Source organism: Dendropsophus ebraccatus, chromosome 2 (assembly GCF_027789765.1).
Source record: "Dendropsophus ebraccatus isolate aDenEbr1 chromosome 2, aDenEbr1.pat, whole genome shotgun sequence".
NCBI lineage: Eukaryota > Metazoa > Chordata > Amphibia > Anura > Hylidae > Dendropsophus > Dendropsophus ebraccatus.
The window spans coordinates 144,571,822-144,585,646 of NC_091455.1; the positions used below are offsets into that span (position 1 = coordinate 144,571,822).

The 13,825-nt window shown below is 43.6% G+C and overlaps 1 protein-coding gene across 2 annotated transcripts in view; it reads right to left on the bottom strand.

Moving 5' to 3' along the window:
* VPS41 (VPS41 subunit of HOPS complex) overlaps positions 1-4,192 on the bottom strand; it is a 165,806-nt gene extending 161,614 nt beyond the window's left edge. The window contains exon 1 of one of the 2 annotated variants that reach the window (XM_069958436.1): positions 4,091-4,192. In XM_069958436.1, the coding sequence (XP_069814537.1) occupies positions 4,091-4,129 (39 nt within the window). In that variant the 5' untranslated portion in view covers positions 4,130-4,192. The remainder of the gene's footprint in view (positions 1-4,090) is intronic. The other variant, XM_069958437.1, reaches the window with a different exon arrangement.
* Between the last annotated feature and the right edge of the window lie 9,633 nt (positions 4,193-13,825).

The following is a 13,825-nucleotide window of genomic DNA, read 5'->3' on the forward strand; positions in this document are numbered from 1 at the left end:
TGAAACCCCGCCCACCAATACGATGGCTACTGTAGTGTATATGTAATCCAGGACTACAAGTCCTATCATGTACATGTGTGCTGGGGTTTGTAGTGCTACAACAGGCCCTAAGTAAAACCAGTGGAATTCTGCCTGCCTCAATGTGTCAATGGGATGCCTCAGGGGCTCCCCAGCTTTTACTTAGTGTGAACATACCCTAATATGCATATGTAAATTAGTGTATGGCAGGCTAGGGCTGTAGAACCACTACATATCATGCCCTGATATGGTTTGCTATTATGGGAGTAGTAGTTCTGCTAAGCTTTATATCAGTGGTTATGGTACATTGTTTGGGATAGGGCTGCTGGTTTATTGTTTTAGCAATTTGCTTTACTGAGGGTGAAGGAAAACTATGCCATGCACGGACTCTCTCCTGGAGCTTTCCTCAGGGCTCTCCTCCATTGCCCTAGGCAGCTGTGAGGGCAGATGACATCACTTCCTGTACACGCCCACAGAGGGTAGAAGAACTACAGATATAGGGATAATTGCTGCCAAAGCAAAGAGTCAAAAAATAAAAAGGGTCTAGGAAGGATCAGACACTGCCCAAGCAAGCCTGCATGTGTTTTATTTTAAGACACTTGATGACAGGTACACTCTAAAGTGAATCTGTTTCTCCTGGTGCCACTAGTCATTAAAAAAAGAAAGGTAACCAGTGTAAAGAGAAACAATCCCCCCGATTTTCCAGGTAAGGCTCACACTACGTTTTTGAAATCATTTTTTTTTTTGCAAAAAACAGATGAAAAACTGATAAAAAAAAAAATGCATGCAACTGTGTACACAAAAACGTGGTCAACCTCATTTTTGTGTCCGTTAAAAAAAGGATCCTTTTTTTTAAATACTGGAAGTCAATGGAAAAACAGATGCACACAATTGCATGCGTTTTTTTCATCAGTTTTTTGCAAAAATGTAGTGTGAACCTAGCCTAACACTACTAGCAGCGCCCAGAAGCTGTTCTAAAACTCTGCCTCACCATATGTCCTTTGTCTTCTGGAGAAGCTTTAGCTGCTCAAATGAAGTCTTTTATTCCCATGCATGAGACAATGCAGAGAGCTTGGAACTAGTCATCTGGGCCGTGACTAGTCACAGCTCTCTGCCTGGCAGCGTCAGCCTACAGGATGACTGACAGGAAAAGAGGTTTCTAACTAGCCTCCATTCCTGTCAATCATCCTGCAGAGTGCGCTGACAGGCAGAGAGCCGTCACTAGTCATGGCCCAGACACTGCCTTGTTAAAAGTGGGATATCAGAGACATAGGAGGACACCGGGGGTGCGGAGAGGTAAGGACAGCTTCTTTATTGTTTTCTATATACTTACAACCGTATACAGTGGTACCTTGGTTTAAGAGTAACTTGGTTTAAGAGCTTTTTGGTTTAAGAGCTCACAGTTTTTCAAAATTGTGATTTGGTTTAAGAGCATTGCTTTGGTTTAAGAGCTCCCTGTACTGGGTGGGAGGGCGAGTAGGGGGAGGGGCATGGTCTGCATAGCGGGGTCTACAGCCCTGAACTCTGACCCAGGAAGTCTCCCTCACCTTCCAAATCATAGCAGATCCACTTCAGGCTGGGGCTTACATCAGGGGACAGGACTGTGGAGGTAATCTCTCCATAGCTGTAACCCCTCTCTCTTTCAGACAGAGAGTGCTGTATGTATGTTCTCACATCTGCCGTGATATATATATATATATATATATATTAATAAATAAAAATATATATACATATAGGGGGAAATTTATCAAACATGGTGTAAAGTGAAACTGGCTCAGTTGCCCCTAGCAACCAATCAGATTCCACCTTTCATTTTCCAAAGAGTCTGTGAGGAATGAAAAGTGGAATCTGATTGGTTTCTAGGGGCAACTGAGCCAGTTTCACTTTGCATCATGTTTTATAAGTTTCCCCTGGCCGGATTACCCTTTTAAGGGGTTCCAACAGCCATATTCTGCCCCCCATAATTTTTTATTATTTTCCATCTACAGAGCTGTATCATTTTTAATGTCGTGATCGTTGGGAAGTTTTATGAGACTTTTTGATCACTTTTTATTTTTTCTGTGTATACAAGATCAAGAACATTGGGGGGTATTTATGAATTCCAGGATACTGCCTACAAGGGGGTGGGGCCTAACTACTAGGAGGGCTACCTGTGTGGCGGATATGTGTATATATATATATATATATATATATATATATATATATATATATATATATAGATAGATAGAGGGAGAGAGATGCAAAGAGATGCCTTCTTACTCTATATTAAAGGGGTAGTGCGGCAGTAAAGAATTATTCACAGAATAACACACATTACAGAGTTATACAACTTTGTAATGTATGTTATGTCTGTGAATGGCCCCCTTCCCCGTGTCCCACCACCCACGCCCATGTACCCGGACGTGTTGGTACATTATACATTACCTGATCCGTGTAGCGCATGTCTGCCATCTTGTGCCAAACGTCATCTTCGGACGGACGGCCGAATCGCTGCTGCCGTCCCCCCTCTGCCGCGTCATAATTGTGCTCAGCCGCGATTGGCTGAGCACAGTTATGCTCAGCCAATCGCGGCTGAGCATCGGATGACGCTGCAGAGGGCGGCCGGCACTTGGAACAGTGGGAGCTGTTCGCCGTCCGCCCAAAGAAGACGTCACTGACTAAGATCGGAGACGGGGGTCGGCACGTGACAGGTGGTGGGACACGGGGAAGGGGGCCATTCATAGACATAACATACATTACAAAGTTGTATAACTTTGTAATGTGTGTTATTCTGTGAATAATTCTTTACTGCCGCACTACTCCTTTAAGGCACAGAGGGCATGGAGATACAGAGGGTCCCTATACTATATGGGGGCACATATTGGGCATAACTGCTTATATGGGGGCGAGGGGGGGGCTGTTACTGTTCATAGTATCAAAAGCTGCCTGAAAGCAGAAAAATGTTCTGTTTATTTAGCAAAAAATAAATATTTAAATCAAGAATTGTCAATATTGTTTAAAAAAACAACATCCATCTACTCCAGACCAGAAGCCTGCCCTGTATACAGCCTTCAGACCAACCCCCACCTCCCTTCCCCACGCATTGTCTCCACACCCCAAACAAGAACCCCTCTACTTACAGGATTGCTATGTATATCTTTAAAGACCAGAAACCACAGACAAGAGCCACTCCGCATCCTACCCCAGACCAGAACCCCCCTTACACAGACACCACAACCCCTGTATTTAGTCCCCAGGCTAAACCGCCTGTATGCAGACCCTTAGTGCTTACAGAGCACAGGCCCCTCTTCATATACCCTGCAGCTGGGAGCAGGGGAGGAGGGGGCACATGGGAGGTCTCCTGCTCTCCCTGCTGATGGGGGAGGAGGGGGCACATGGGAGGTCTCCAGCTCTCCCTGCTGACGGGGGAGGAGGGGGCACATGGGGGGTCTCCAGCTCTCCCTGCTGACGGGGGAGGAGGGGGCACATGGGAGGTCTCCAGCTCTCCCTGCTGACGGGGGAGGAGGGGGCACATGGGAGGTCTCCAGCTCTCCCTGCTGACGGGGGAGGAGGGGGCACATGGGAGGTCTCCAGCTCTCCCTGCTGACGGGGGAGGAGGGGGCACATGGGAGGTCTCCAGCTCTCCCTGCTGACGGGGGAGGAGGGGGCACATGGGGGGTCTCCAGCTCTCCCTGCTGATGGGGATGTGTACTCATACAGCAGGAATGATGCAGCCTGACAGAGCTGTCAGCAGAAGCATGTATGGAAGACTGCCCAGCTCTGGAGAGCAGGTGACAGCTCAGGGCTGCCATGTAGCCGTCACTGGTTATAGATGACAGTACACACCCCATGTACTGTCACTGACATCACTCAGACACTGCTGGCAGTGACAGTACACGTAATATGCAGCTGTCAGTGTGATCCGCCATCAGCCTGACACCTCTGATACCGGTCAGTACCAGCACACAGAGGAGACATCGGCAGCTCAGCGTAACGCCTCCTGTCACTCAGAGCCTACGTCTACATACACACAGTGCGGCAACAGCAATACATGGAGGAAAACAAACAGCTGTGACGAGAAGGAGCTCCTAACCTGATCTGGAGAGCCAGGCAGCCCCTGCGTGTCAGCCATGATAGGGAAGAGAGCGGTCACATGACAGCCACTGCCGCCGAGCCGACAGACCGTAGGATGACGTCATAAGAGTCATGTGATTAGTCACGTGTGTCAGAGGCGCCCCGCCCAGTGTGCAGGAAGAAGGGGTTTGTTATATTTCGAGCTGTAGCTGCAGCTCTGTGTGTATAATGTAATAGTAGATGCTATTTCCAAGTGTGTGCTGCAGGATGTATGTGTGTGCTGCAGGATGTATGTGTGTAATATGGGTGTGCTGCAAGTTGTATGTGTGTAATATGTGTGTGCTGCAGGGTGTATATGTGTATAGTGTGTGCTGCAGGGTGTAAATGTGTAATATGTGTGTGCTGCAAGGTGTATGTGTGTAATATGTGTGTGCTGCAGGATGTATGTGTGTAATATGTGTGCGCTGCAAGGTGTATGTGTAATATGTGTGTGCTGCAGGGTGTATGTGTGTAATATGTGTGTGCTGCAGGGTGTATGTGTGTAATATGTGTGTGCTGCAAGGTGTATGTGTGTAATATGTGTGTGCTGCAAGGTGTATGTGTGTAATATGTGTGTGCTGCAGGATGTATGTGTGTAATATGTGTGCGCTGCAAGGTGTATGTGTAATATGTGTGTGCTGCAGGGTGTATGTGTGTAATATGTGTGCGCTGCAAGGTGTATATGTGTAATGTGTGTGTGCTGCATGGTGTATATGTGTATAGTGTGTGCTGCAGGGTGTAAATGTGTAATATGTGTGTGCTGCAGGGTGTATGTGTGTAATATGTGTGTGCTGCAGGGTGTATGTGTGTAATATGTGTGTGCTGCAGGGTGTATGTGTGTAATATGTGTGCGCTGCAAGGTGTATATGTGTAATATGTGTGTGCTGCAGGGTGTATATGTGTATAGTGTGTGCTGCAGGGTGTAAATGTGTAATATGTGTGTGCTGCAGGATGTATGTGTGTAATATGTGTGCACTGCAAGGTGTATGTGTAATATGTGTGTGCTGCAGGGTGTATGTGTGTAATATGTGTGCGCTGCAAGGTGTATGTGTGTAATATGTGTGTGCTGCATGGTGTATATATGTATAGTGTGTGCTGCAGGGTGTAAATGTGTAATTAGTGTGTGCTGCAGGGTGTAAATGTGTAATATGTGTGTGCTGCAGGGTGTATGTGTGTAATATGTGTGTGCTGCAGGATGTATATGTGTAATATGTGTGCATCGGAGACTCTGGACTGGTTGGAGAGAGAAGGGATTAGTATGAATAATGAGGAGGGAGGGAGGGAGTGAGAGAGGAGAGGTATATACGATAGGTAAAGAGGGAGACCTGATATTGGCCCAGAGCCATGAAGGTTGACCAGTTGGGTGGGGGGGGGAGGGGGAGGGGGGGAGGAGGGGAAAAGGGGGGAGGGAGGGAACCACGAGGAAGAGGGAGAGGAACTTTTTTTTTTTTGTTTCTTTTTTTCCTTAAATGGAGTTAAGTAGAGTTAAGTTATTTTACTGGAATGTAAGGGGTATGGCGGACAAAATTAAGAGGTGTGCGATTTATGATTTAATCACTAGACAGTTACCGGCTATAGTGTGTCTGGGTGAGACTCATGGCACCTTAGAAACCAAGAATAGGATGCTTCGTAAATGGGCTAGCCATGAGTTTCACGCAGTATTTACTAGCTATTCGGCAGGAGTGTCAATATATATACACAAAAAAGTTCCTTTCAGATTGCTCCATAAGAAAATAGATAATAAAGGGCGCTTTATTTTTTTACATTGTGTAGTGTACAATACCGAGATGGTGTTAGCTGCTTTTTATATCCCTCCACCGTTTGCGCGACAACCGATCATCGACCTAATTGAATATCTAATGATAAGACCAAACCTACCTGTTTTTGTTTGCGGGGACTTTAACGCAGTCATGAACTCATACGAAGATAGAAGGGGGAAAATGCAGAGAGTACAGGTGGGAGAGTCCCCATTGAATAGGGTCATGACGGAGGCTGGCCTGAAGGACGTTTGGAGATATTTATATGGTGACTCAGTGGCATTTTCCTGTTTTGGAACGTCCTCTGGGTCAGCCTCCAGAATTGACCTGGTGTTCGGGAACGACCGGGCGTTGAGGTATATTTCTAAAATGTCGTATGAGGTTAGGTCGGTATCCGACCACTCTCCGATGGTGGCAGTGATTGGAGGTCTCGCAGGGGGAAACGGGGGGAGGAGGTCCTTTAGGCTGAATCCGCATTGGTTATCCTTACTAGATAACAAACAAGTTATAAAGGGAGAGATATTAATGTTTTGGGAACGTAATAAGGAGTCTACCAGGATAGGATATGTATGGGACGCCCTTAAGGCTTACCTCAGAGGGATTTATGTTAGGGATATTACTTATAAGAAGAAATCCTTCTATGCTAAAGAATTGGAACTTAAAGAAGCAGTAAGATCGGCAGAGGAGACTTTTGGTCTATCTCCAACGTTGGAGAATGGAGGGAAAGTAGGGGAGACGCAAAAGTTTTTTGCGGACTACCTTAAGGAAAAAGCACAGCAGAAGATTTTTTTTGGGGGACAGAAATATTTTTCAGAAGGAGGGAAGCCGGGGAAATTGGTAGCAGGGATAATTAGGTCCCAAGAGGAAAAGAAATATATTCCTTCACTAGTTAACAAAGAAGGTAATGTTGTGAATAACTTGGTAGAAATGGAGAGTATAGTTTTTGACTTTTTTTCAGATTTATATACATCTTCTGATATTCATCAGGGTCAGGAATATGAGAGCTATTTAAATTCTATCTCATTACCTAAAATCAGCGCAGCTAGGAAAGGGATGCTAAACAGTCCGTTTACGGTGCAGGAAATTCTGGAAGCTATCAGGAGTTGTAGAGGACAATCTGCCCCTGGAACGGATGGTCTCCCATCCGAATTATATAAGGAACACGCTGAGGTTCTAGCTCCCCTGTTACATAAAATGTTTAATGAATCCTGTAAAGATGCCATCCTTCCACCCTCTATGTATGAAGCCAGCATATCACTGATTAGGAAGAAGAATAAAGATAGTAGCAGAATTGAGTCATATCGCCCCATATCATTGCTAAATACAGACTATAAGATCATAGCTAAAATGCTAGCACTCAGGCTGGCAAAAGTTGCTCCTGATTTGATTGGGGGACAGCAAGCTGGATTTGTCCCGGGGAGATCTATATTTGATAATATTAGTAGAGTTTTTGCGAATGTTCAGTTAGAAACAGAGGCCCCCCACTCCATCCTGTCTTTAGATGCAATGAAGGCGTTTGATAGGGTGGAGTGGGGGTTCCTCTGGAAGGTTTTGGAGGCATTTGATTTGGGGGATAATTTTATAAGTTGGGTAAAACTGTTATACGAGACTCCTAGGGCGAGGGTGGCGGTGAATGAGGGGCATACTGGGTGGTTTAACCTTACCAGGGGGACTAGGCAGGGGTGCCCCCTTTCGCCGCTACTGTTTGCCTTATATATGGAGCCTTTGGCAATGAAATTTAGGGAAATGGAAGATCTGGAGGGGTTTGGTTTAGAAGGGGTAAAGGATAGATTTCTTTTTTATGCGGATGATGTGCTGGTTTTTCTGAGGGATTGGAGGGATGGCATCCCGAAAGTTATGGCTGTAATTGAGGAGTATGGACAATTTTCTGGGCTGAAAATTAATTGGGAGAAATCGTCCCTGCTGCCAATCGGAGAAGACATATCTGGGGTTTCTCTCCCTGTTGCGGTTTTAAAACCGGGAGTAGCGTTAGAGTATTTGGGAATATTAATCCCCGCGCAGATTGCTAAGTTCTCAGAGCTAAACTTACAGCCGTTGACGAAAAAAATCCGGAGTAAAATAGAGATATGGATTAAGATGCCTATATCTATAGCAGATCGGATTGCAATTATTAAAATGATTTTCTTACCGCAGGTATTATTTTTTCTTTATGCGTCCCCGATCTGGATTTCTAATGCATGGTTCCAAAAATTAATGAAAATGATGAATTTTTTTATTTGGGGTGGGAAGAAGCCAAAGTTAAAATATAGTACATGGACACAGAGAACGGGGGAAGGAGGGATAGGATTGCCGGATTTTCAAAAATACTTTTTGGCAGCAAAGGCACAAGATATTAAGCGAGGGCAGAAGTCGGCAGTGCTCAATTATATGTTGGGGTTAGGTAAAGGGGTGCACAGGGATGTAGTAGAAGCTGTTGAGGCTAACTTTGGAGGTAAAAGTTCACTTACACAATCAGATATGTATAGTAAAGTATGGGTAAGCATTAAGAGAATATGCAAAATAAAGGGAGGGTTAGGGTTCACCCCACTATGGCAAAATAGCAATCTGAAAGAGTTTTTTAAGATTAATAATACACAGTTCTGGAGACAGAAAGGGGTAAATTATCTATCACAGGTAGTAAGAGATGGTAAATTAATTACGTGGGAAGAATGTAAGAGGGATTGGGGGTTGTTAGACTCACAAGTATTTTGGTATGCACAAATTAAAAATGCTTTTACACATACAATAAATAAGGAATTATGGAATATCAGTGATCACAGTATAATTGAGTACATTAAGGAGTCAGGTACAGCTGGGAAGTTCCTAACCCCTTTATATAGAATGTTGATCAGAGAAACAGGAAAAGGGCAATTAGAGATGCTGAAAGATAAATGGGACTTACTTATTGGAGAAATCCATGGAGATAACTGGAGTAATATCATTGCTAATTCTGGTTTGGTTAGTTGTAATGAGCCCTACAGACTTATAGTCCTCAAAATGTTGTATAGGGTTTATTTTTCCCCTTTAAATGCAATGAAGAGAGGATACAGAAATAACTCAGAGTGTCCAAAATGTCTGAGGGAACAAGCTGATTTTATGCATCTACTATGGGACTGTGAAAAAGTTCAAATACTATGGAAAAAGGTTATGGCATATATGCGAGATGATCTGCAAATGGAGTCTGGGTCAGATCTTTCCCAAATACTATTGGGGGGATTCCCAAATGACGGAAAGGAGGGTTCCCTTAAAAATAAATTGTTCCTTTTGGTTAAGGTGATGATTGCTAGGAAGTGGGGAGGGACTGATTCACCCAGTTTTTGGCAGTGGAAGGAATTAGTGGATAAAATATGTAAATATGAATTAATGTTAGCTAAGAAGAATTCTGTAAAATCAGAAAGAAGATGCAGGAATATTTGGAGGAAATGGGATAACTGTGGGGGTAATTCTTGAAAGATAACTGATAAATGGATCTCCTCCTTTCCTTTGCTTTTTGGGTTTCCCCCTAGGTAAATTCTTGCAAATATTTATTTATTTATAGATATATAATTGGTGTTCGGCGTTTTTTTTTTTTTTTTTTTTTTTTTTTTTTTTTTTTTTGGTGCTTGTCTTTCTCTCTTCCTCGTGGGGTGGGTGGTAAGGTGGGGAGGGGGGAGGGGAAAGGGGGGGTGGGTTTATAAATGTATATAATGTGATTATTTTCTTATTGTCCTTCACAAAGATATTTGTGTTGTGGAGTGTTCTATTGGAAAAATAAAAGATTTAAATATAAAAAATAATATGTGTGCGCTGCAAGGTGTATGTGTAATATGTGTGTGCTGCAGGGTGTATGTGCGTAATATGTGTGCGCTGCAAGGTGTATATGTGTAATATGTGTGTGCTGCAGGGTGTATATGTGTATAGTGTGTGCTGCAGGGTGTAAATGTGTAATATGTGTGTGCTGCAGGATGTATGTGTGTAATATGTGTGCGCTGCAAGGTGTATGTGTAATATGTGTGTGCTGCAGGGTGTATGTGTGCGCTGCAAGGTGTATGTGTAATATGTGTGTGCTGCAGGGTGTATGTGTGTAATATGTGTGCGCTGCAAGGTGTATATGTGTAATATGTGTGTGCTGCAGGGTGTATATGTGTATAGTGTGTGCTGCAGGGTGTAAATGTGTAATATGTGTGTGCTGCAGGGTGTATGTGTGTAATATGTGTGTGCTGCAGGATGTATGTGTGTAATATGTGTGCGCTGCAAGGTGTATGTGTAATATGTGTGTGCTGCAGGGTGTATGTGTGTAATATATGTGTGCACACAACTCTAAAATTGTAGTGCCTCTACAAATCGGAGTACCCGGCTATTCCACAATTGGTTCTACAAGCACAAAGGGCCAAAAGCCCAGACAAGCCGGGATAACCCTGAAAAACTAATAAAACGTAACTTTTATTATAATATAAATAATATATTGTAAAGTGAGAATGTGATATTAAAAACACTCCTCCACAGTCAACACCTATAGCTATATGAGTCCACTAACAAGTGGTACTAATAATTGCCTGAATTAGCTGCAGTCTAGCCAGAGCAAAATGACTGTGGTAGTAGAACTTTAAAATCTGAACACCGCCTCCACAACTAGTTTCACTCCTAAACGGAGCGTCTTCAGGTGTAGGGCAAATGGCGATGTCCCTGGCATTGTTTGATCTTATATAACCTTGTGTGTAATTAACTCAAGGGGGAGGAGACCTACAGCCACCTATCATCATGATCGTACTAGGGCTAGTGCTATGAAAACTCCCCTTCCTAATGATTGATGTGCGCAGGTGCCGCTCACCTGTGTGCACCTGCATACACGTCATAACCACAGTACGCCCACAAAAGGTACCACTTCAAATCAAAAGCCAACTTTAACTCAGCCAGTCAGTAATCATAACACTTACATCCAATCCTGCAACATCCGCCGGTCTGAGACGTCATCAATCGTTGCCCTAATTGCAGAATGGATGACTTCACCATCCACGTCATGCGCGCCTGCGCAAAAGGTGTCAGTCCGTGCTCATACAAACACGGAGATGCACGCCTGCGCAGAAAACACGATTCAATACCCAATGAAACTCGCGCATGCGCGCAAACTTAGAATTGACAGCTAACTTATGGGTATCATAATCCTTGTGTAAGTGTTCACAATAGTGCTATCTAGCGTACATTAACCTATTATCTTATAGTAATCCACAAACATAGGCATTATGACATACTGAAAGGGCTATTATATCTATAGTGTGCTGCAAGGTGTATGTGTGTAATATGTGTGTGCTGCAGGATGTATGTGTGTAATATGTGTGTGCTGCAGGGTGTATATGTGTATAGTGTGTTCTGCAGGGTGTATATGTGTATAGTGTGTGCTGCAGGGTGTATGTGTGTAATATGTGTGTGCTGCAGGATATATGTGTGTGCTGCAGGATGTATGTGTGTAATATGTGTGTGCTGCAGGGTGTATATGTGTATAGTGTGTTCTGCAGGGTGTATATGTGTATAGTGTGTGCTGCAGGGTGTAAATGTGTAATATGTGTGTGCTGCAAGGTGTATGTGTGTAATATGTGTGTGCTGCAGGATGTATGTGTGTAATATGTGTGTGCTGCAGGGTGTATATGTGTATAGTGTGTTCTGCAGGGTGTATATGTGTATAGTGTGTGCTGCAGGGTGTATGTGTGTAATATGTGTGTGCTGCAGGATGTATGTGTGTAATATGTGTGTGCTGCAGGATGTATGTGTGTAATATGTGTGTGCTGCAGGGTGTATATGTGTATAGTGTGTTCTGCAGGGTGTATATGTGTATAGTGTGTGCTGCAGGGTGTAAATGTGTAATATGTGTGTGCTGCAAGGTGTATGTGTGTAATATGTGTGTGCTGCAGGATGTATGTGTGTAATATGTGTGTGCTGCAAGGTGTATGTGTGTAATATGTGTGTGCTGCAAGGTGTATATGTGTATAGTGTGTGCTGCAGGGTGTATTTGTGTATAGTGTGTGCTGCAGGGTGTAAATGTGTAATATGTGTGTGCTGCAAGGTGTATGTGTGTATAGTGTGTGCTGCAGGGTGTAAATGTGTAATATGTGTGTGCTGCAAGGTGTATGTGTGTAATATGTGTGTGCTGCAGGATGTATGTGTGTAATATGTGTGTGCTGCAGGGTGTATGTGTGTAATATGTGTGTGCTGCAGGGTGTATATGTGTATAGTGTGTGCTGCAGGGTGTAAATGTGTAATATGTGTGTGCTGCAAGGTGTATGTGTGTATAGTGTGTGCTGCAGGGTGTAAATGTGTAATATGTGTGTGCTGCAAGGTGTACAGTATATGTGTAATGTGTGTGCTGCAGGGTGTATATGTGTATAGTGTGTGCTGCAGGGTGTAAATGTGTAATATGTGTGTGCTGCAAGGTGTATGTGTGTAATATGTGTGTGCTGCAGGATGTATGTGTGTAATATGTATGTGCTGCAAGGTGTATGTGTGTAATATGTGTGTGCTGCAAGGTGTGTGTTGCAAGGTGTATGTGTGTAATATGTGTATGCTGCAAGGTGTGTGTAATATGTGTGCTGCAGGATGTATGTGTGTATAGTGTGTGCTGCAAGGTGTGTGTAATATGTGTGTGCTGCCGGATGTATGTGTGTAGTATGTGTGTGCTGCTAGATGTATGTATATAATATGTGTGTGCTGCAGGATGTATGTGTGTAATATGTGTGTGCTGCAAGGTGTATGTGTGTAATATGTGTGTGCTGCAAGGTGTGTGTTGCAAGGTGTATGTGTGTAATATGTGTGTGCTGCAAGGTGTGTGTAATATGTGTGTGCTGCAGGATGTATGTGTGTATAGTGTGTGTGCTGCAAGGTGTGTGTAATATGTGTGCTGCAGGATGTATGTGTGTAGTATGTGTGTGCTGCTAGATGTATGTATGTAATATGTGTATGTGTGTAATATGTGTGTGCTGCAAGGTGTATGTGTGTAATATGTATGTGCTGCAAGGTGTATGTGTGTAATATGTGTGTGCTGCAAGGTGTATGTGTGTAATATGTGTGTGCTGCAAGGTGTATGTGTGTAATATGTGTGTGCTGCAAGGTGTATGTGTGTAATATATGTGTGCTGCAGGATGTATGTGTGTATAGTGTGTGTGCTGCTAGATGTATGTATATAATATGTGTGTGCTGCTAGATGTATGTGTGTATAGTGTGTGTGCTGCTAGATGTATGTATATAATATGTGTGTGCTGCAGGATGTATGTCTGTATAGTGTGTGTGCTGCTAGATGTATGTATATAATATGTGTGTGCTGCAGGATGTATGTCTGTATAGTGTGTGCTGCTAGATGTATGTATATAATGTGTGTGCTGCAAGATGTATGTGTGTATAGTGTGTGCTGCTAGATGTATGTGTGTAATATGTGTGAGCTGCAGGATGTATGTGTGTGTAGTATGTGTGTGCTGCAAGGTGTACTGTATGTGTGTAGTATGTGTGTGCTGCAAGGTGTACTGTATGTGTGTAATATGTGTGTGCTACAAGGTGTATGTGTGTGCTGCAGGATGTATGTGTGTAATATGTGTGTGCTGCAAGGTGTAAAGGTGTATATGTGTATAGTGTGTGCTGCAGGGTGTAAATGTGTAATATGTGTGTGCTGCAGCATGTATGTGTGTAATATGTGTGCTGCAAGGTGTATGTGTGTGCTGCAAGATGTATGTGCTGCAAGGTGTGTGTTTCAAGGTGTATGTGTGTAATATGTGTGTGCTGCAAGGTGTGTGTAATATGTGTTTGCTGCAGGATGTCTGTGTGTAGTATGTGTGTGCTGCTAGATGTATGTATATAATATGTGTGTGCTGCAGGATGTATGTGTGTGCTGCAAGGTGTATGTGTGTAATATGTGTGTGCTGCAAGGTGTATGTGTGTAATATGTATGTGCTGCAAGGTATATGTGTAGTATGTGTGTGCTGCAAGGTGTATGT